The 25,293-nt window shown below is 37.9% G+C and overlaps 1 protein-coding gene across 1 annotated transcript in view; it reads left to right on the top strand.

Moving 5' to 3' along the window:
• Positions 1–25,293, top strand: part of LOC121378145 — a 41,538-nt gene that overhangs the window by 4,992 nt on the left and 11,253 nt on the right. The window contains exons 2-6 of the mRNA XM_041506246.1: positions 12,446–12,596; positions 14,269–14,457; positions 16,024–16,089; positions 20,995–21,039; positions 23,258–23,347. Coding sequence (XP_041362180.1) covers positions 12,446–12,596; positions 14,269–14,457; positions 16,024–16,089; positions 20,995–21,039; positions 23,258–23,347 — 541 coding nt within the window. The remainder of the gene's footprint in view (positions 1–12,445; positions 12,597–14,268; positions 14,458–16,023; positions 16,090–20,994; positions 21,040–23,257; positions 23,348–25,293) is intronic.

Genomic DNA, 25,293 nt, shown 5'->3' with positions numbered 1-25,293 from the left:
TGACAGCGTATTTGTCACTATTAGAGCCGTTTATGATCACTGAAATCAAACACTACTTCTATGTTATTGTTTAGGTTATCCATGTTCGTACATTCGAAGTGTTTCTGGTCATCCTGATGTTTTTAATACCACAAAATGCATTTTTTCATATTTTTAAAAACGCACGTGCGTCTGAGAAGTAATGATTATGGAGTCGCGTTTTAGCCTAAGGGCAGTCTTAGGGTATTTCAACGTCACAGACTCTTGATTTACTCTGTTCTATCCAAATTTGTTACAGGTTTGAAACTGGTGTCTAGGTGAAAAATATGTCTTAGTGTTTACAAACTAGGGTCTGTCCCTTTACAAAAAGCCTGTATTTATTGCGACCATAGTTACACAGTTTTATACAATGATGTATGACTGTGTTTGATAGGTACATCAGCCATTACGTAGCAAACTACCCCCCCCCCCCCCCCCCCCGAAAAAACCCAACCAACCAACAAACAAACAAACAAACAAAACCCCTGAATAATGAATGAATGAATGTTTAACGACACCCCAGCACGAAAAATACATCGGCTATTGGGTGTCAAACTATGGTAAATGGGAAAAACTAAAGTGATGATCAACATCAATATAAAAATTCAACAGTTAAATAAAAACACAGCGTAAAGGACTGTGTAAAAATACAAATATCACAGATAGATATAATTAAACTTTAGAATAAAACTCAGTATGACGTAAAAATTGCAATAAAAGTTCTGGATGGAATCGAAAGGATTCCATCACAGTTCGTGGTCCAAATATATCTTTTCGAATTTCTTTCAGAAACTGACACTGCACCAAAATGTGGGGCACACTCAGAGTACACTGACAGTGCTCACACTGACAGTGCTCACACTGAGGTGGAGGATCCTTCTTTAAGATAAATGAATGGGTCAACTAGGGCACGACACAAAACCCCCAATAATAATAATAATTAAAAAACCCCCCAAAAAAACAACAACAAAAAACCAGCTTTGTGACGTCACGAGACAGTTTTTAAGTCCATATTGGAGATATGGCTTCCGTATAAACCATTGTATTTGAAATATATAGACACTAAATTATTATTATTCTGTGTGTGCTTTGTTACTGCACTAATTAAATGATACATGATACATCGTGCAGTATTAAGTTCAACGTGTTAACAGCGTATTATTTATTCCATACATACGGCGCTAATTAAAAATTAACCTGATATTTTGTGCACATAGAGTGTTAACGAGCAGGAACAAAAACACTATTGATCGGTAACGGGAACGCGACCAAACGATATGCATCAGCCGACTTGATTTTCTGTGTGTGAATGACAACGAGTAGACATTTCCTGATCAAAGTTAATGAGATTTAGTTTAAACAATATTTCTTTAAAAAAAAAAAAAAATTGGGTTTGGTCAACAGGCATAGCTTATATTAAGACCTCTCCCTATATTTTACCTCGTTAATGAGATTTCAGCGGTTTTCTTCTTTGATTTTACGTCCTGCCCTCTTTAACTGATTAACTGGAGGACAATACGTAGCCCAGTGATAAAGCGCATGCCTGATGAACGATCGGCTTAGGATCGATCCTCGTCGGTGGGCCCGTTGGGCTATTTCTCGTTCCAGCCAGTGCACCACGACTGGTATATCAAAAGCCGTAGTATTTGCTATTCTATCAGTGGGATGATGCATATAAAAGATCCCTTGCAACTAATGGAAAAAATGTAGCTGGTTTCCTTTCTAAGACTATATTTCAAAGTTACCATTTGACATCCAATAGCCGATGGTTAATAAATCAATGTGCTGTAAGCGTATCGTTAAGCAAAACAAACTTTTAGTGAGAACCGGCGCCCAAGACAGGCGTGCGCTACAACAGCTTTCTCTGAACGTACACGTTAAAACAGTTGACCTTGACCTTTAGCTGATGAAAATGGTTGACAACGCAGGTGACTTTACAATTTCTCACAATTTCAATCTGTTTCGACCCGTTGTCAGTTTCTTCCAACTCTGTCTTCTGAGCTATCCACACGATCACCTATCTGTCTCAAATTCCTCAACGATTGCAGTCTCTGTGTACTTCCCTGCACCCACCTGGCATCCTCGTCCTCTGCCGCTAATGAAGCTGGTCTGACCCATGGCACTAACTAACGACCACCGATAGTAAGGGAGTATAGTAGGTGGTTACAAGCGTTAAAAGTACTAACTGAACACAGCTAAAAGCTGATGGGAAATGACAGGTGTGTGGCACGGATAACCACAAGAGACAAGCACCTGTTGCAGTTAGATAGACAAGGACTGGGATGTGGACAGCGAAAACAGCTGAAAGATAATAGTTGCCATATCGGGAAGACATGAGATGGAAAGGGTGCAATGGGGGAAAATCGATGTGCTCTAGTGGTGACGTTAAACAAAACAAACATGAATAGAATTGCGCAGCTGAAATGGAGCGGAGCGGATACTTTTGCCATGCTCATATACCACGAAGATCCCGGTGTAAACGGAATACAGGTCCGCCGGAACCGAGGTCCGCCTGAACTCTATCTCCTAGGAATGCAAGTCCTAGGTCTAGCATGACTAGGTATGGAAGTCCTAAGACTTACGTTCCTTGGGAATGCAGGTCCGCCTACTAGGAATTCAAGACCTAGCCGGACCTGCATTCCTAGAAAACCGAAATACAGGTCCTATAGCTTACATGTATGCAAATAAAAATGCAGTTACACACTTTAAAACAGTTCAATTTATTAATTGTTTTATTCAGTTTTACGTGTCTTGGCTGCAGGCACATCCGTCCACACTTTCAAATTGGCACCGATTATGGCACTTTTTAAAATAATTCCATCTGTTGTCGACAGCAAGTATGATCCGCTTTTTGTTACCCCTCTGATGACGTATGGCCCAATCCAAGGTTTCTCCCCCTTACCACCTTTGCGGTCCTGGCGTCTTAAGTTTTTTTTTAAACCTTTGTTCCTACTGGTAAATTCTGAAAAATACAATTTAATTTTTATACATTAATAATAGGAAGTTACATTTAAAGTCATTTCATGATACCTTTATTCATACTAAATATATATATAATAATAATAATTGTAAAAATATGGCTTCATTGAAACAGGTGTTTTTAAAACAATTATTTCACATTGTTTTCTAAAAACATTAATATAGTTAGCATATACTTTTTAAGACATACTTGCAAAATTGCATAAATAATGTAACATGTACGCATAATGAATAGCTACCAATTTTAAATATTTATGTTTTTATATACTTGTTTCACCTCCTGATTCGTATGTCGTTGGTCATAGTTCCTTTTTTGTCTTGTTTGGGCTTCCTTGATGTTGTTTACAGCTCTTTTGCCTGTGACTTTCATCATTGTCTCCACTCTCTTCCCAATTTCTGCTTGAAGTGTTTCATCGGAAACTGTGGCCTCCATCTCATCGTCTGAATTTCCAACATCATCGGGCATCATTGGTTCCCTACAATAATTGTGTACTTAATATTTATGATATGTGATGTTTCTAACAGTGCTAACTTATATTTATATTATTTTAAAGTAGCGTTTAGCATTACACTTTACTCAGTTATATTACGTTCTATTATTTTATCAGTTTGGTGTGATAGTATTCATTAATCAAAAACATTGTGGAAACTATATGGCAGCAGACCTTTTATGCACGCCTTTTCAAGCACTCACCTCCCGTACATAAGGTAAAAGGGAGAAAACTTTGTGCTTGCATGTTTGGATGTGTTGTAGGCAAATGCAACTTGATGCAATAATGTGTCCCATTCTGCATCACCGTCGAGCTTCAAAAGCATGTTCTTCAGTGTTTGGTTAAATCTCTCTGAAATAGAACACATCGAGTTATCACTTTAACTACAATCTAAACGGATAACACGCATCTCATACAACAAAACGTTCTTTCACAACGTATCTTTATCAATTCACAAATTCTGTTGGTTTACATTGTGTTTTTACATATGATACAGAAATTTAAATATACATGTATATTAAACAATAACTACACTAATATATAATGATGTTATTTATTTGACAAAGGTCTTTGGCCAAGATGTTGGGAAGCGGTGTTTTTATATATGACATTCGAGTTATTATTCTAACGATTATCACAATCGATATTTAATACTACAGTAAACGTGTAACAATAATAATAAAACGTTATAATAGGATGGCCCAAACTGATGTAGAAACAAGTTTACTTAGCATGTACAGAGTGTATGTATACAGTGTGTATGTATACTACCTGTCAGTCCATTACACTGCGGGTGGTAGGCGGTGGTGTGGCGGTGTACAACCTTTAGAGCATCTGTAATAGCATCGACGACGTCATTGTTGAACTCACGACCCTGATCGCTGATAAGTTTTTTGGGAAAACCAAAGCTGAATTAAAGTATTACATTTAAATTCAGTAGTGAAAACATTACATTTATTAATATTTATTTAGTTTGTAAAAAAACAAACATTCACTACATTATTTGCATACACTTTTATTATTAATAAGAGATGCACATTTGTATGCATTAAAGAAATTAATAATACGCACCTTTGTTTTAAAATAATGCTCATGTATTTTCATTTCATTTTTCAAATAATAGGAATGATTTTTTGCATTTAACGACGCACTCGACATATTTTAATTACGGTTATTTGGCGTCACACATATGGTTAAGGACCACAGTTATTCTGAAAGAGGAAATCCTCTGTCGCCACCATATGGGCTACTATTTCCGATTAGCAGCTAGGGATATTTTATAGGCACCATCCCACATACAGGATAGTACATACCACATCCTGTTACACCAGTTGTGGAGCACTGGCTGGAATGAATAATTTAATAAAGTTACCATAAAAATAGCTCCAGTAAAAAATCGCCAACACCAGATGCTTGCTTCGTTGGCAAAGCTTTTGCCTGAGCCCACTTTGTGCAATAGCACGTCACCGTGCAAATATATTTGTTCCCATTGTCAATTTCCCTCAGAGGGCCAACCAAATCTATGCCGATCTATAAAATATAATTTTAATAATCTTTATATTTGTATGAACAATTTTTTTTTTTTTAAATGTACGTAATATTTTGTAATTGACTTGGAAAGAATGTTAACCTTTTGTAAATATCTGGTATCATCGATAGCTTAACAAAAAGTAAAATTTGTTTGATTTAACGACGCCTCTAGAGCACATTGATTTTCATGTTATCATCGGCTGTTGGACGTCAAACATATGAATCTTTTATATGCACTTTTCCACAGACAGAACAGTACATACCACTTCCATTGTTATACTAATCATGTGGCACTGCTGGTTGCAACGGGAAAAGGCCTAATTATAGACATCCACTGAGGAGGATACATCCTGCGATCTCAGCACCTCAAGCGAACGCTCTATCCTCTGAGATAATCACGCATCCCCCCAACCCACCCCTTCACCCCCGTCACCCAGTGGTTTGACAATTACTAATGTGAATATTTAAAACATAATAATAATGTGTAAAGTGTATGAGAACGAGTGAATCAGTATCTTCAAAACATTTATTATAAATAACTTACTGTTCGCCAAGCTTAGGAGTGGGGCAACTTTACTGGGTTTCCTGCTGACCCGCTGACATCTTTCACAGGCCTGGAGAAATTGCTTAACGTCAATAACAAGGTTTGGCCAACAATATCTTTTTTGAATCTTGTCTACAGTTTTATCTCTGCCAAAATTACCACCTAAAAGGAACAACATTGAGATTTATTAAGTTTTATAATATTTATTAGGATATATATTTTTTTAATTTATGCAATATAATTTAATTGGTAAAATTAATACGCATTCAAAATAATATTTTTATATAATTATGCAGACGTATACAATAATGGTATTTTAACATTACATTTAAAATAATGTATACATTTTATAAATTTATTAATTTTAATAAATAGCTGCCTGCCTATACGTACCCAATGGGCTGGCGTGCATAGAATTCAAAGCTTCTTGAATGTCTGTGTCATTCATTAGCACTTTTCGCCAGTTGTCAGTAACACCCGAAGAGTCCATTCCATCTAGAAGATAGTCATTTTTCTTTTTGGTTTTTATTTTAAAATAAAGTATGCCTTTATCAATCTGAAACAAAAAACCAATGACAACAATATACACATATTATAAAGTGAAATTTTTTGTATTATAATAATTAAAAAACTGTTTATTTAAAAAAAATATATAAAGTTTTATTTACATAATTGCAAAACGGGTGCCCAGCCTTGGAAAGAAAGTGTAGCGGGCTTTGAGTATTATGAATGAAAGACTGGCGGACTTGGAGTACTAGGAATGAAAGTCCGGCGGACTAGGAGTACTAGGAATGAAAGTCCGGCGGACTAGGAGTACTAGGAATGAAAGTCCGGCGGACTAGGAGTACTAGGAATGAAAGTCCGGCGGACTAGGAGTACCAGGAATGAGAGTCCGGCGGACTTGGAATACGAGGAATAGAGGTCTGATGGACAAACATTGTGAGAAAAAAAAAGTTACACACGCTATGACATATAGTATAAATATGAAACTATACTTCATAATATTATGTTATAGTGCTTACTTTGAAGTTTGTTTTGGCTGTCCTTCTAATGGCCCGTTTCTTCGAGTTTGACGTTCCCCTTTCGTAAAATCCATCTTGCAAATATGAATTTTTTTCTTGTATCGTTGGTTGAAACGTTTTTGAGTTGTGTTTTCTGTCATATTGAAAGCACGAACATGTTTGTATGAAGGCGTTGGTTTATATACGTTTGGAAAAAGCAAGATGCACGCACTTGTTTCAACTTCCAATAAAAGTGTAATATGATAAGACATTTTATCACGTGTGTATTGTGTAAAACATGTCAATAGATTAATATACATATATATATTTTTTTTTTACGTTGCTTTGAGATTCGAACCCATACCTATCGCATTCAGAACACTTCACTTATCCATTACACTACGAGAGAGAGAGCTGACAGAAATCGGTTTTTTAATTCATGACTTTCTCAAGCGTTCCCTATAACATACTGATTTCTATTAATAACCAAGCGGACCAGTATTACTGGCGGACAAGCGTTCCTTCCACTGCTGTGAAAGGATTTTAAGTCCGGTAGGAATAAAAGTCCTAGGTGTATATAGAAACTTCAAAATTCCGGAATGCAAGTCCGGGTAGGACTAATGTTCCTTAGGTATGGAGGTCCTTTTACACCGGGTCCCGTCTCTGGATAGCCAGGGGTCCAACCCGTGACAGATGCTAAAATGGAAATATTACTATTCATTTATTCTTCCATTCATTCGTTCGTCCGTCCGTTCGTTCATTCATTCACGTTTTAATGCAGCTATTAATGCTCTATGATGAGAATTTGTGAACGTATTTATTCCTTGTGTCTTTTTATTATTTAGTATAGTCCGTAGTTGATTAAACTCCAACGTGGATAGTTATTAAAGCTTTATGCATACAGTATGCATGGTGTCAAATGAAACACAAATTGTCCTAGGTACATAAGTCTTCCTAATGCTAGGATAAGACTACCAACTGCCAGCAACAAGTTGGCCAACTAGACGGTTGAACTTGAAAAGAACTTGAACGTTGTAATTTCCCCAACTCCCGACTTACGACGGGTGCGCTCAGATTAACAACTAATGTGTTATACGACGAGAATCGAGTTTTAGGAGCGCTCCGACTAGCAACTAATGTGTTATATGACGAGAATCGAGTTTTAGGAGCGCTCCTACTAGCAACTAATGTGTTATATGACGAGAATCGAGTTTTAGGAGCGCTCAGATTAACAACTAATGTGTTATATGACGAGAATCGAGTTTTAGGAGCGCTCAGACAAACAACTAATGTGTTATACGACGAGAATCGAGTTTTAGGAGCGCTCCGACTAGCAACTAATGTGTTATATGACGAGAATCGAGTTTTAGGAGCGCTCCGACTAGCAACTAATGTGTTATATGACGAGAATCGAGTTTTAGGAGCGCTCAGATTAACAACTAATGTGTTATATGACGAGAATCGAGTTTTAGGAGCGCTCAGATTAACAACTAATGGGTTATACGACGAGAATCGAGTTTTAGGAGCGCTCCGACTAGCAACTAATGTGTTATATGACGAGAATCGAGTTTTAGGAGCGCTCCTACTAGCAACTAATGTGTTATATGACGAGAATCGAGTTTTAGGAGCGCTCAGATTAACAACTAATGGGTTATACGACGAGAATCGAGTTTTAGGAGCGCTCCGACTAGCAACTGGACAGTCGTAGAAGTCATGGCAGCAGAAAGTTGGCCAACTTTGTCATGGCAGTTGGTAGTAGGAGCCTAGAATAACGTACACTCACTGATGGTTCTAGTACATTTACACCAACTACGTATTCCTTTAAAGGCGCATACCTTAGTTTTAACACGTAAAAAATGGACACTAAGTTTAGTTAATTTACAAAGCTGTAACTCATTTGGATAAAGTTAAAACAATAGAGTGAAAGAAGAGTCTGTGACGTTAAACCAGGAAATATCCTTAAAAATAAACTAGAACTCGAATCAATAAACCGCTACTTCTCAGACGCACGTGCGTTTTTAAAAATATGAAATTAATGCAATTTTTGGTACTACAAATACCAGGATGACCAGAAACACTTCGGTTCTATGGAAATGGATAATCTAAAGAGTAAACTATAAGTAATGTTTAATTTCAGTGATCATAAACGGCTCTAATAGTGAAAAATGTGCTGTACAGGTGTTTAAAAAACTAGGGTCTATCCCTTTAAAACAACTCCAAGAGGTTCAATAACAAATCTCACATTCATATGACAAATATTAATAATGCCGCGATGAGAAGTCACAGCAAGAACAATACGCCAACCTTGGTTTCCTTGCTCTCGCGGTGACAACGCCAGATGGAGAATGCAACTTTAATTACAGGTGTTATGGTTGTGACGGATAATCAAGGAATCCATTGGCGCTAATTAATCTGCCTGAGATAATTACATACCTTCTGTAATTACAGTAAACAGCCTGTACTGACTGTGTTAGCACGTTATGTTTTTGACACCTAGGTGGTGTCGTGGTTAAGCCATCAGACATAAGGCTGGTAGGTAATGGGTTCGCCTCCCGATAACGACTCCCGCCCAGTTTTAACGACTCGGTGGGTAGGTGAAAGGCCACTACACCGATTTCTCTCTCACTAACCACTAACAACTAACCACTAACCTACTGTCCTAGACAAGACAGTCCAGATAGCTGAGGTGTGTGTGTGTGTGTGTGTGTCCAGGACAGCGTGCTTGAACCTCAATTGGATATTAGCACGAAAATGACTACAAATGAATAAATGTCTATGACTAGTAGTCTTTTTATTGAAAGGTTAGTTTGTTTTGCTTAACGACACCACTAGAGCACATAGATTTATAAATCATCGGCTATTGGATGTCAAACATCTGGTAATTCTAAAACAGTCTTAGATGCACCATACCATAGACAAGATAACACACACCACGGCCTATGCATTGATATATATCGTATAAAAACAAGAAAATATATTTGCAATGTATTTTCTTGTTTAGATAAGAAGTTTGTTTTGTTTAACGACACCTCTAGAGCACATTGATTTATAAATCATCGGCTATTGGATGTAAAACATTTAGAAATTTTGATATAGAGTCTAAGAGAGGAAACCCGCTACTTTTTTTCCGTTAGTAGCAAGGGATCTTTTATATGCACTATCCCACAGACAGAACAACACATACTCCGGCCTTTGATATACCAGTCGTGGTGAACTGGCTGGAGCGAGAAATAGCCTGATGGGCCCACCGACGGGGATCGATCCCAGACCGACCGCGCATCAAGCGAACGCTTTACCACTGGGCTAAGTCCTGCCCCCTCCTCCCCCCCCCGTCTTGTTTAGAATATCGGTATCCGAATATCCAGTATGTTTCTGATCGTTTTAATATTTGTAAGGGACTGGACGTTTCGTTCACAACTGGTATATCAAATGCCCTGGTATGTGCTATCCTGTCTTAGGGATGATACATATAAAAGATCCCTTGTTACTAATGGACAAATGTAGCGGGTTTCCTCTTTAAAAATATATGTCAGAATTACCAAATGCTTAAAACCCAATAGCCGATAATTAATGAATTAAATATGTTTTTGAGGTGTCGTTAAACAATTGCCGATAATTAATGAATTAAATATGTTTTTGGGGTGTCGTTAAACAATAGCCGATAATTAATGAATTAAATATGTTTTGGGGGTGTCGTTAAACAATAGCCGATAATTAATGAATTAAATATGTTTTTGGGGTGTCGTTAAACAATAGCCGATGATTAATGAATTAAATATGTTTTTGGGGTGTCGTTAAACAATAGCCGATGATTAATGAATTAAATATCTTTTTGGGGTGTCGTTAAACAATAGCCGATGATTAATGAATTAAATATGTTTTTGGGGTGTCGTTAAACAAAACAAACTTTAACTTTGAATGTTTGTAGTTATTCCTCTTCCAATAATTTCGTACTACAATATATATATATATATATATCATGAAATAAAAAGAATGAATGAATGAATGAATGAATGAATGAATGAATGTTTAACGACACCCCAGCACGAAAAATACATCGGCTATTGGGTGTCAAACTATGGTAATGCAAATAAATAAAGTGATGATCAACATCAATATAAAAATTCAAGACAAACAAAAACAGTGTAAAGAACTGTGCAAAAACACAAATATCACAGAATTTTACGGATACTGAATTTTACTCAAAACTTCAATTTTGTGCTGTATTGGCCAATTCTCAAAGAGAATGTTACACCCCTGCACCACGGTGAGGTTACAGCACACGCAGGGGAAATAAAAAGAAGTTTAAGCTAGTTATACACATTAGGACGACCAGAAACAAATTGGAGACATACCGACACCGATATGCTAAACAAGATAGCTTATATAGGTTGCATAGTACCAAAGACGAGAGTTCCGTGTCAAAGATCGAGGTGCCCCGTCAAATATTTATGGAGTAAAAGCAGCTGTGGGTGTGATTGGTAGTAATATGTGACATTGATTATTTGTGCAAATACTATTATCCATTGACAATAAATAAATACACTTGTTATACAGTTGTTATGCAGTATATTCCAGAGGTTGAAACTAATGCGGGGTACCCCCAAAAATGGAATTGCAATTTTCAGCAAAATTGACGGTTGCTATTAATTAGATCTCTTAAATGGTATGTGACCCCTCATTTTGTTGCAGGTAGGTTAGATGTGAAGTGCCACACTTTTTATTGCTGTACTTCCTGGGTGTGTTGATACGCTGTTTGTATCAGTTTTATTAGTAAACGTTAACATTATCGGCAATAAGAATTGATTAGGTCTATTAGAACCTTTAAGGTGAAGTAGTCGTTGAGGCATTAAAGGGATATTCCTGAGTTTGCTGCAATTTTAAACAACTTAAAATATATTTTCCTGCATAAAATATTAGTGGCTGTATATTAAACGTGTTTCTGATCGTTCTAATACTTGTACTAGCTTAAATTTCATTTTATTTCCTAAAATATGTTTTTTCGTACGTACGAAATTATTTGAAGACAAAATGCAGTTTCGACTACTTACAAATATTAAGACGACCAGAAACACATTGAATATACAGACACTGTTATTCTAAACAAGAAAATATATTTAATATATAAGTTTAATCGTAGAAATATTTTATTAGGCGGAAACATCTTACAATGCAACAAACTCAGGAATGTCCCTTTAAGTTATTGGTCGGAAACGTCTGACAAGGGCAGCTAACTATGTACAATCCCTTTAAATTCTGAAACAAATAAAAGTTACTGTATCAATGTCTGCACTCTGACACATTCATGCCTTCATTCGTTCGTTCCTTTGTTCGTTTGTTCATTCATCCATGTGGTCATCTAGCCACCAATTCGTTCATTCATTAATTCCTCCCTGCTTCCTTCATATATTCACTCACTCATTCCGTTACTCACCCACCCACCATCAATCCATTCATTCATCCACTCACTCACTCACTCACCCACTCACACATTGATGGATCCATCCATCCATTAATTAATTCATCCATCCATCCATCCAACCATCCATCCACCCATCCTTTTATTCATCCATCCATTTACTTATTGATCCTTCCGTTCGTCCATTCATCATCCAATCATTCGTCCTTCCGTCCGTCCATCCATTAATTCATCCATCCATCCATCCATCCATTCATTCATTCATTCATTCATTCATTCTTCCATCCATCCATCCATCCATCTATTCATTCATTCATTCATTCATTCATTCTTTCATTCATTCGTCCATCCATCCATCCATCCATCCGTCCGTCCGTCCATTAATTCATCCATCCATTCATCCGTTCCGTCCATCCATCCATCCATTCCTTCCATTCCTTCATCCATTTTTTCCTTCAAGCAGTCTCGCACGGAGAGTGACGTCACGACTTCTACGCCAGTACACGAAGAAGCCAGCAAGACGACGGAGAACGGACTGGACGACTCGGAGAAGAATCAAGTAGAAGCGAAACCCGATCTGCCAGACGTCCCCAACGACAAACCAGCTGGTGAAAGTATGAAGGCCTTTCTCCATTTTTTTTTTTTTTTTGCGCGCGAGTGAAAGTTTGTTTTGTTTAACGACACCACTGGAGCAGTGGCGTAGCGTGGGTAGCCAGCGCTCAGACAAGGCAAGTATTACGACCCCTAACCAGTGGACCGTTAACACTTCACTGAGTCCCTTCCACCAGTCCAGAATTTTGCGCCCGGGGCGACCGTCCCAGTGGCCCCGCCCACGCTACGCCATTGCACTGGAGCACATTAATTTGTTGATCATCGGCTATTGGATGTCAAATATTTGGTATTTCTGACATATAGTCTTAGAGAGGAAACCCGCTACATTTTTTCAAGAATATTTTATACCCACCATCGCACAGACATGATAGCGCATACCACGGCCTTTGTCCAATTGTGGTGCAGTGGTTCGAACGAGAAAACCCCCAATCATCTGAATGGTTCCACCGAGGTGATTCGATCTTGCAACGCAAGCACCTTAAGCGAGTAAAGTAAGCACAAAAGGGAATGCACCCCTCCCTCCCCCCCCCCCCCCCCCAAAAAAAAAAAAGAAGAAAAAAAGAGAGAAAAAAAGAGAGCATTTCTATGCCTATCATTTCATTCATTTCAATTTATTTTCGTGCTTATATCCAATTAAGGTTCAAGCACACTGTCCTGGGCACACACCTCAGCTATCTGGGCTGGGTGTCCAAGACAATGGGTTTGTACTTAGTTGTTAGTGATTAGCGAGAGATAAATCGGTGTAGTTGTTTTACACCTAGCCACTAAGTCGCTAAAAGTCGCTCTGGATGGGAGCCGGTACCGGGTTGCGAACCCAGTACCTACCAGCCTTATGTCCCATGATTTAACGACGACACCACCGAGAACGGTTATGCCTATCAATATCAATGATTCCATTTGATGTGACAGGCGGAGTGCATAGTCGCAGTATCCAACACACACAACTACTACTGGTATATCAAAGACCGTGGTATGTACTGTACTGTCTGTGGTAAAGAACATACGAAAAATCATTTTTTTCTAGGATTAAACTCACAACATCGATCCCAGTCTCTGGCTCTCCATCCATCTCTCTTTTCACTACCTCCCACCATCCCCGCTTCCCCCCCCCTCTCTCTACCCTCCCTCCCTGTGTCTCTCTCCCCTCTATATCTGTGTCTCTATCATCCTATCTCTCTGTCTGTCTGTCTGTCTCTCTCTGTCTGTCTGTCTGTCTGTCTGTCTGTCTGTCTCTCTCTCTCTCTCTCTCTCTCTCTCTCTCTCTCTCTCTCTCTCTCTCTCTCTCTCTCTCTCTCTCTCTCTCTCTCTCTCTCTCTCTCTCTCTCTCTCTCTCTCTCTCTCTCTCTCTCACACACACTCACCCTCGAATAGACACACATGTGCGCGCGCACATATCATTGTTACATTGGTTATATCATACTGAAACGAGTTGTAAGACAAATGCATCTAACGGACACGAATGTACTATTGTACTTCATACATACCTTCAAACCACCCCCACCCCACATTTATACGAAATTTGAATGTATTTTGTAACTAAATATTATTGACTACACTTGTGTCTGCAGTTTAGCTACTGCGTCACGGAGAAATCAGTTTCAGGTATCTCCAGAATGACTTTGTGACAAAATGGATAAATATAACTAATAATTTATGGGGTTTTTTTTTCTTCAGGAAAGACTCGAAAGTTATCGAAAGGTCGCAACTTGTCGAAGAAGAAGGCGAAGAGGATCGACAGTGAAGATCCGGAAAGTTCCGACAGTAATTCCGAGCGACGCTCGTGCGGCGGGCTCGACTTGATTTCTGTCGGTATCGCCGTCGTTCTCGGGTTGGGCCTAATCGCCGTACTCGTTTACTTCACAGGTCAGTCCGTCTTTCAGCTTCGGGCTGCATAAGCGTACGATACACGAGGGCAGGGGGAGGGCATGGTGCCAACTATGGCAGGCGCAAAACCTCAAATTCGAGAAAACCCCCCAGACATATTGGGGCAAAATGTGCTAATTTCAGACCTTTTTACCATGCATTTGCGTCATTTCTACCCGCAAAATTACTTTGTAACCCTATGTAGCTGTTTGGTAGTAATTGTAATATGAATAACTGTTCGGGCATTTTCGTTTCATTCGGGAAAAAAGCAGCCTGCCCTAACACCCACCCCCTACAAACATGGGAGCCCGGACACCTATGTCTGGCTGGGTCTAATCGCCGACCTCATTTACGTCAGAGATTAGTCATTTAGACAACTTCGGGTTGTGTCTAATCGCCGAATTCATTTACTCACCCCCCCCCCCCCCCCCCTTTCTTTTATATGCAGCAAGGGTGTTTTGTATGCTGCAAGGGTTCTTTTATACGCAGCAAGGGTTCTTTTATACGCAGCAAGGGGTATTTTATATGCAGCAAGGTGTATTTTATATGCAGCAATGGGTATTTTGTATGTAACATGGGGTCTTTTATATGCAACAAGGGGTCTTTTATATGCAGCAAGGTTTTTTTTGTGCGTAACAAGGGGTCTTTTGTATGCAAAAAGGGGTCTTTATATGCAACAAGGGGTCTTTTATATGCAGCATTCCACAAACAGAATAGAAGGCCTGTGTTATACCATTTGTGAAGCACTGGCCTCCACACACATCGAAACAGACAGACCGGACAGACAAACAGTCAGGCAGACAGACAGGCAGACAGGCTAGACAGATAGACGAGCACAGATACAGACTTGCATATTTCAATTTTAAAAGTAATTTTGGGAGTACATGCACATTAATACTTATTATGTGGTTACGTATTTCAGTTGTAAAACGCAATAGGAAAGTGTTAATACTATTTGTTTATTTCCATTATAGATCGCGTTTTGAGACTTTCTTAACAATAACTACGTAACGACGCACTATGTGTCCATATTTGCACTATGCCATTGTTGAATGTAATTTATTTACTTATATATATATATATATTGTGTATTATGTAAGATATTGATTTTAGCATCCAACCCTGACATTAATAATAGGGAAGATATCTGGGGCAATAAAAATGTTTTACACATAATTAAACATCAACAACAACAACGACAACGACGACGACAACACCAACAACAAAAACATAAAATATAAAACATAAAACAAAAACAACAACCCCCCAAAAACAATAACAAAACAAAAGAAAAAAATCCTCCAATAAACAAGAAAGAAAGAAACAAACAAAAATAAAACAAAAACAAAAACAAAAACAAAACGAAAGAGAACAACAACAAACAAATCGATCTTAATAAAATACAAAAAATCCTCCAAAAAGCAAAACAAAAATACAAACAAACAACAACAAACAAAACGACAACACAAATAACAACAACAAAACCACCTACGTAAATAGGTATTACCTTTGTAGAGAACATTTTCAAGAATCTATTTATAACACTGACATCATTACTCGTTTCAGTAATCGAAGGTATTCTGAAGAAACAAACAGCTGTACTGGTGGATGACGGGATAACTGATTCGTTAGGTAAGTCATTCTTACATTAACCCACAGCTGTACTGGCGAATGACGGGATAACTGATTCGTTATGTAAGTCATTCTTACATTAACCCACAGCTGTACTGGCGAATGACGAGATAACTGATTCATTATGTAAGTCATTCTTACATTAACCCACAGCTTTAGTGGTGAATGACGAGATAACTGATTCGTTAGGTAAGTAATTCTTACAGTAACTCACAGCTGTAGTGGTGGATGACGAGATAACTGATTCGTTGGGTAAGTAATTAACCCATGGCTGTACTGGTGAATGGCGGGATAACTGATTCGTTGAGTAAGTCATTCTTACAGTAACCCACAGCTTTAGTGGTGAATGACGGGATAACTGATTCGTTGGGTAAGTCATTCTTACATTAACCCACAGCTGTATTGGTGAATGGCGGGATAACTGATTCGTTAGGTAAGTCATTCTTACATTAACCCATAGCTATAGTGGTGAATGGCGGGATAACTGATTCGTTGAGTAAGTCATTCTTACAGTAACCCACAGCTTTAGTGGTGAATGACGGGATAACTGATTCGTTGAGTAAGTCATTCTTACATTAACCCACAGCTGTACTGGTGAATGGCGGGATAACTGATTCGTTGAGTAAGTCATTCTTACAGTAACCCACAGCTTTAGTGGTGAATGACGGGATAACTGATTCGTTGAGTAAGTCATTCTTACATTAACCCACAGCTGTATTGGTGAATGGCGGGGTAACTGATTCGTTAGGTAAGTCATTCTTACATTAACCCACAGCTGTACTGGTGAATGACGGGATAACTGATTCGTTGAGTAAGTCATTCTTACAGTAACCCACAGCTTTAGTGGTGAATGACGGGATAACTGATTCGTTGGGTAAGTCATTCTTACATTAACCCACAGCTGTATTGGTGAATGGCGGGGTAACTGATTCGTTAGGTAAGTCATTCTTACATTAACCCACAGCTGTACTGGTGAATGACGGGATAACTGATTCGTTAGGTAAGTCATTCTTACATTAACCCACAGCTGTATTGGTGAATGACGGGATAACTGATTCGTTAGGTAAGTCATTCTTACATTAACCCACAGCTATAGTGGTGGATGACAGGATAACTGATTCGTTAGGTAAGTCATTCTTACATTAACCCACAGCTGTAGTGGTGAATGACGGGATAACTGATTCGTTGAGTAAGTGATTGTTACATCAATATTTAAAATTTTAATACACTACAGTTACGATAGGCAGGTCCCATTTCTTAAAAAGTGCTTATTTATCGAAGTACGAGCATTTTTTTAGGATTATATCAAACATACTTTTCTAACCTAATTTAGGGATGCTGAATCCACAAAAATGTGGAGGTCAAAATGACAAAAACAAAATAGTAATATACGAAATTAGGATTGTGTTGAAAATACATTGTATCTAAGTATAACAGAGTGTCACATATTATGTGTTTTTTTTATCTATTTTTCTGCGAATATTTCTGTAGGCTTGTATACAACATACGTTTCTAACCAAATTTAAATGCTGAATCCCAAAACATGTGCTGGCCATTTGAAAGAAAACTAATGCTTATGTAGTGAAAATAACAAAAACAAAAACACGCCTTTATACTTGGATACAACGTATTTTCAACACAATAATAATGTCGACACGTTTATATTATGAAACCACTAAATGTAATTTTTCAGACGGACAACGTATTTCTTTGTATTCAGCAAACCCATATTAGAATAGAAAACCAACACAATGTAAATACAAATGTGTTTACAAGCATTGAAATTAGAGGCAACCGTCTAAACGAAATTTAGGGAGAATGAATTTACGATTTGTTTTTTTTAAATGTATTTTAAATAGTTAAAACGAAAAGATAAATAATGTATGTATAAATCTACATGTTAACATTAGTTTTTTTTTGGAAGATTTTATGTCTGTACCTACCATATACAGGCGCGGATCTAACATTTATTTATTTATTTATTTTTATTTTATTATTTTTATGTGTGTGTGTGTGTGTGTGTGTGTGTGTGTGTGTGTGTGTGTGTGTGTGTGTCTGTATGTGTGTCTGTGTGTGTGTGTATGTGTTTTTGTGTTGTGTGTGTGTATGTGTGTGTTGTGTTGTGTGTGTGTGCGTGTGTGTATGTATCTCTGTGTGTGTGTCTGTATGTGTGTGTGTGTGTCTGTCTGTGTGTGTGTATGTGTGTGTTGTGTTGTGTGTGTCTGTGTGTTGTGTTGTGTGCGTGTGCGTTTATTATGTGTGTGTGTGTGCGCGCGCGCGTATGTGCGTGTGTGTCTGTGTGTGTTTGTGTGTATGTGTGTGCGTGCCTCTGTGTGTGTGTGTGTGTGTCTGTGTGTATGTATGTGTGTGTTGTGTTGTGTGTGTGCGTGTGTATGTTTATCTCTCTCTGTGCGTGTATGTGTGTGTATGTGTGTGTCTGTGTGTGTGTATGTATGTGTGTATGTGTGTATGTATGTATGTATGTGCATGTATGTGTCTGTGTATGTGTGTGTGTATGGGTGTGTATGTGTGTATGTATGTGTGCGCGCGTGTGTGTGTGTATGTGTGTGTGTATGTGTGTGCGCGCGCGTGTGTGTGTGTGTGTGTGTGTGTGTGTGTGTGTGTGTGGTAATATCAATGCAATGGGGATCGATTGGTTAATACAAATTTGTATTTGTAGGTGATACAAATATTGACGACCTGAAGCTAAAATCAGAGGAGTATTTGTAGGTGATACAAATATTGACGACCTGAAGCTAAAATCAGAGGAGTGATATATTTTAGACCTTTATTTTGCAGGGGTCAGGATATGCGTTGCCCCCATAACCCTCACCCCCACATACTCCCACCCACGATGAAAGGCAATCTGAATACAAATCTATAGGCCAATCTCATAATTCTCTATGCCATTAGAAACTATTTCAGTACGGCCGGAGTTGATTATAGACAATCAGTGTATCTATATTGTTTTACAACAATTATATGTGTACACATTTTGTGTAAAATCGATGGTGAACTGTCTATCATGCAGATGCTCATCGCTTGCTACATGCAATCTTTCATGAATTATTTTGTGGTAATTTTATGATCAAATGGCGCAAAGCGCCAAACTGCAACATAATACAATCAATCACAATCCTTGAGTTGAATAAGACATTTTACACAGACAATTTACAGCATACAAAGCCGTCCTGGAAGTGAATACTTTGTTGATCATAAAGAATGACTTGCTACCCATACCAATACCCATTGTTGAAACAAACTCAAGATTCAAATGTACCTAAGAAATTACAGGAGAAGTCAGTCTTGATTGTTGACTGACAGGCATTGGTTCAAAGTACAAAACACAAAGGGAACAATTGTTTTGAGAAATATTCTGACATGTTGTATTTGATCGCTTCAGGTCTTTGTTAACCAAACTAAATGTACAAATTAGAGATATACAAACCCGTAAGAAGGATGCCAATGCCTCATACTGAACAGAAAGCAATGTAAAATTAACTAATTTCCTCTTTGAAACTATTTCTTAAAACTTTGCACTGAATGCAAAATGGGTGTCTGGTTTCACTGAGGACGATGCAGTGTAGAGTAGTAACATTGAGTTAATGTTGAACAACCAAAAACCAAGCACGAGGAATCTGATACCAGAATAGTAGTTCATGCAATTCACTGTTCAAACCTATCTGACTAAATATTGCTCTACATATTAGTAAGACACTGATATCCTGTTGATTTTTGTTTTTTCACATGTCAAATATACATGTAACAATTGGACGATTTTTGGAAACCATTCCTATGTATATAATATTGGAAAACAGACCTCTTAGTACCAGAATGTTGAGTTTGGTTGCTGTTTATGCTCTGGGATGCAATACTACTATTTCATATATTATAGTATTTCGAGGGAAATAAAACAGTTCTGAAAATAATGGTGGTGAGAACAAATAGGAATGCTTTAGACAATTAATTTGTAAAGTGTATAATCTAACAGTAGACCTGGGAAATTGAAAGATCCAAAACGTAGTGTTCGCGGATGAGCCTGCTTGTGTCATGTTATTACCATACAAAGCAAGCTTACGTGTACCACTCTAGGCTTTCCATCACCTTCAGAAGTGGATGGACTCGGATGGATGAATAACCTATGAATGCCATCTGAATTTGCTTCCAGTTGTGTTAAAGTATTAGAAAGGTTGCTGCTGTTGTTAAATAACCCTTTCACTAAATATCCATACATGTTAACAGACTTTTAACATAATATTTGAGGTAATAAAAAAAAAATATAGTAATGTGTTAATAATAGACTTCGTTTTGAACGATATATTTCCACTCATTGCACATAGTTATGATATGGCGGCCATCTTGAAATCATACCACACATATATTGAAGGCATTTGTGTTGTATGCTGCGATACATTCTTGCATTTATGGCAGCAAATAATGCCCGTCATAAGACTTGGATGTCTAGCACCATATTGTACAGTGCGATCATTGATATACCAGTCGTGGAACACTGGTTAGTATGTGACAACACAGAGGTCCTAGCACCATATTGTACAGTGCGATCTTTGATATACCAGTCTGGAGCACTGGTTAGTATGAGGCAAAACAGAGGTCCCAGCGCCAAATTGGATAGTGCATTCTTTGATATACCAGTCGTGGAGCACTAGTTAGGATGGGAAAAATAAAGATGTTCGCTGCCGGCTCTAGATTCTACAATACAGTGCACCTTACACAGGCACTGCTCTACTGATTAACATCCCACCGTGAACTGATAAAACCCCTACATGATTATCTTTATACTATATAGTATGCTGAGCAAGAAAAGAAACGCCAATATTCTTTAATACGGACACTCGCAGAACAATAAATTAAAAACTGAGATGGAAACGTATTTATCTATTTCAGATGGTGTCGATCTGACCACAGCATCTGGGCTCATTGATTTCACCGGTGAGTAATGAACACCCGCCCCTCAAAGTATCACGTTTAGAAACTGTATGTACAGATATTCGTTAAGATAGATGGATGATGGATGGATGGATTGTCTTGGTGGTGGCTGTGAGGTCTGTCTGTCTGCCTGCCTGTTTACATGCCTTCCTGTCTGCCTATATGTCTGTCTGTTTGTCTATATGTCTGTCTACATGTTTATCTGTCTATATGCTTGTTTGTCTATCTGTTTGTTTGTCTATCTATTTGTCCCTCTCTTTGTTTGTCAGTCTGTTTATTTATATATCTGTTTATTTGTCTGTTTCTCTACATATCTGTTTATTTGTCTGTTTGTCTAACTGTTTATTTACATATCTGTTTATTTGTCTGTCTATCTGTTTATATATGTGTTTATTTGTCTGTTTGTCTATCGGTTATCTATTTATCTGTTTATTTGTCTATCTGTTTATCTATATATATATATATATGTTTATTTGTCTGTTTATTTGATTATCTGTCTTTTTGTCTATCTGTTTATTTACATATCTGTTTATTTGTCTGTTTGTCTATCTGTTTATATATTTGTCTATTTGTCTGTTTGTCTATCTGTTTATCTATTTATCTCTTTATTTTTCTATTTGTCTATCTGTTTATCTATATATATGTTTATTTGTCTGTTTATTTGATTATCTGTCTGTTTGTCTGTCTGGTTATCGATATATCTGTTGATTTGTTTGTTTGTCAATATGTTTTTCTATATATCTGTTTATTTGTCTGTTCGTCAGTATGTTTATCTATATATCTGTTGATTTGTCTGTTTGTGAATATGTTTATTTATATATCTGTTTATTGGTCTGTTTGTCTATCTGTTTATTTACATATCTGTTGATTTGTCTGTTTGTCAATCTGTTTTTCTATATATCTGTTTATTTGTCTGTTTGTCAGTCTGGTTATCTATATATCTCTTTATTTGTCTGTTTGTCTATCTGTCTATCTGTTTATCTATATATCTGTTTATTTGTCTGTTTTTTTATTTGATTATCTGTCTGTTTGTCTGGTTATTGATATATCTGTTGATTTGTCTGTTTGTCAGTATGTTTTTCTATATATCTGTTTATTTGTCTGTGCGTCAATATGTCTCTCTCTCGCTCTCTCTCTCTCTCTCTCTCTCTCTCTCTCTCTCTCTCTCTCTCTCTCTCTCTCTCTCTCTCTCTCTATATATATATATATATATATATATACACACATACACATATATACACACACACATATATACACACACACACACACACACACACGTTTATTTGTCTGTCTCTTTTTATAGCTATCTGTTTGTTATCTGTTTAATCAGTCTGTCGATCTGTCTATACGTTTGTTTCTCGTGTTTTCTTGCCCACTGGATTGAATTAACTAGCTTTTGCACCGTGCTAGATTAAATGTGGTCATGTGGGATAGAAAAAGTACACCCAATGTGGTGAAAATTTCGCTGTAATAAACCTCATGTTAAATTCAATGACGTGATAGACCATGCAAGACATATTTATTCTGCATGGGCTGACATCATGGAATGGGTCTGTCGTGCATGGATAGGGATGAGAGAAAAAGGTGTCTAGCACTCAGGTGCTGGACGATTTCTACATACGTGTGACGTCATAACTCATGCTTTACAACGATTGACGTCATAACTCATGGTTTTCAAAATTCTGTTCACTAGATTCACGTTGTATCATTGTTTTAAAAATATTTAAACAAATTAATATTTTCAACTTTATATTTATTGTTAAGTTGTTGCAGCTTACACAATTAATGTTTTGTTACTGTAATTAAATGGGCAAGAAAAAGAACCAATCACCGTTGTGAGGTATAGAATCGGCAATTCCAACCCTGGGGAGTGGGCACTACTTTTTGTAAACAAATGAAACACTATACAAATTAAACCTTGAGAAGTGTACATGCTGTTTTCTGGAGTGAAAAAGAAAAGAAAAAAAAAGTGAGATTCTAACGGGGGCAATTGCCCCCCCCCCCCCCCCACCCCCACCCCCGCTGCCCCCGGAGGGTACGGCCCTGGGTTTATCTTCCTATCTATCTATTTATCTATCTATCTGTCTGTCTATCTATTTATAATTATATCTGTTTATCTATCTATCGATCTGTCTGTCTGTCTCTCTGTTTTCTCGATCTATTTATCTATCTATTTGTCTATCTTAACACTTTTTTCTTCTTCCTTTTTTGACCACGACAGATGTTTCTTCTACGTCCGCAACTACACGAAAGAGGCTGCTGCCATCCCAGATGACACGTGGCCGTCCCAGACCACGCCCTGACACAGGAGGTGAGACTGTTAACATGTACGTCACTGGCGGAGGTTTCATACCACCATTGCAGGCGCGTATGCAGGGCCAGGGTTTTGGGGATCGAAACTCACTACTGCTGAAGCGACTTTTTCTTTCTTTTAAAGTTCAGCCAGCCGTTTTTCGATAACGTTTGCAAGCTATATTGAATAGTTCCTGGTGTGGTAATTCGTTTTACTGTGAAGCGTAAAAACCGGTCAAGCGAACATTAGCGACAAGCGATTGACTGAACTTTATCCTGCAAACTGGGCAACGACACTCTTAAAGGAACTATTCCGAACTATACTGCCATTGTCCAAAAAAAAAAAAAAAAAAAAAAAAAAAAAGTTTGTTTTGTTTAACGACACCACTAGATCACATCGGCTATTTGATTTAAACATTTGTTAATATTGACATATAGTCTTAGAGAGGAAACCTGCTAATTTTTTTCCATTAGTAGCAATGGATGTTTTATATGTACCACCTCACAGACAGGATAGCACATACCACGGCCTTTGATATACCAGTCGTGGTGCACAGGTTGGACCTAGAAATATCCCAACGGACTCACCGACGCCATTGTAACATTACTACAACATACGGCCTTCCATTAATCTTAATACGTACGAAAAAACAAAACAAAGATCACGAAGTAGAATGAAAAATTACTTCTACAAAACACATCCCCGTCGGTGGCCCCATTGGGCTATTTCTCGTTCCAGCCAGTGCACCACGACTGGTGTAACAAAGGCCGTGGTATGTACTATCCTGTCTGTGCGATGGTGCTAATCGAAAAGAGTAGTCTATGAAGTGGCGACAGCGGGTTTCCTCTTTCTATACATCTGTGTCGTCCTTAACCATATGTCTGACGCCATATAACCGTAAATAAAATGTGCTGAGTGCGTCGTTAAATAAAAAATTTACTTCCTTCCTTCTAAACAAGAAAATATATATAAGTTTAGTCGCCAAAAATGAACAATGACTCTATTAAAGGAACTAACCGGCCTCGGTGGCGTCGTGGTAGGTCATCGGTCTACAGGCTGGTAGGTACTGGGTTCGGATCCCAGTCGAGGCATGGGATTTTTAATCCAGATACCGACTCCAAACCTTGAGTGAGTGCTCCGCAAGGCTCAATGGGTAGGTGTAAACCACTTGCACCGACCAGTGATCCATAACTGGTTCAACAAAGGCCATGGTTTGTGCTATCCTGCCTGTGGGAAGCGCAAATAAAAGATCCCTTGCTGCTAATCGGAAGAGTAGCCCATGTAGTGGCGACAGCGGGTTTCCTCTCAAAATCTGTGTGGTCCTTAACATATGTCTGACGCCATATAACCGTAAATAAAATGTGTTGAGTGCGTCGTTAAATAAAACATTTCTTTCTTTTTTTCTAAAAAGCTATTTCCTAAACCGGACTATATTAAAGGGACAGACCCTAGTTTCAACCCATGAAAATTAACACTAAGTTTGGTTAATCTACAAACCTGTAACACATTTGGATACAGTTACAGTTGAGTGAAACATGAGTCTGTGACTTTGAAATGGGTGAAATACCCTCTAAAAATAGACTAAAACTAGACTGCATAATCGAGCGACAATTGAGTCTGTTACTTTGAAATGGTAAAATACCCTCTAAAAATAGACTAAAACTGACTCCGTAACTGTTACCTCTCAGACGCACGTGCGTTTTTAAAACTATGTGAAATGCATTTTGTGATATTAAAAACACCAGGATGACCACAAACACTTCGAATGTACGGAAATGGATAACCTAAACAATAAAATCTAAGCAAAGTATGATTTCAGTTATGAAAAACGGCTGTAATAGTCAAACACATGCCTTAGTGTTTAAAAACTAGGGTAGGTCCCTTTAAGCTGCAACAGCAAGTAACGACAAATGGTGGCGTGGTGCCTAAGTTAAAACTGAATGAAACGGGAGTCTGTGGCGTTA

The sequence above is a fragment of the Gigantopelta aegis genome, chromosome 7 (assembly GCF_016097555.1).
Source record: "Gigantopelta aegis isolate Gae_Host chromosome 7, Gae_host_genome, whole genome shotgun sequence".
Lineage (NCBI taxonomy): Eukaryota > Metazoa > Mollusca > Gastropoda > Neomphalida > Peltospiridae > Gigantopelta > Gigantopelta aegis.
The sequence above is the reverse complement of the archived record's forward strand: the minus strand, read 5'-3'. Positions and strand labels throughout refer to the sequence as shown.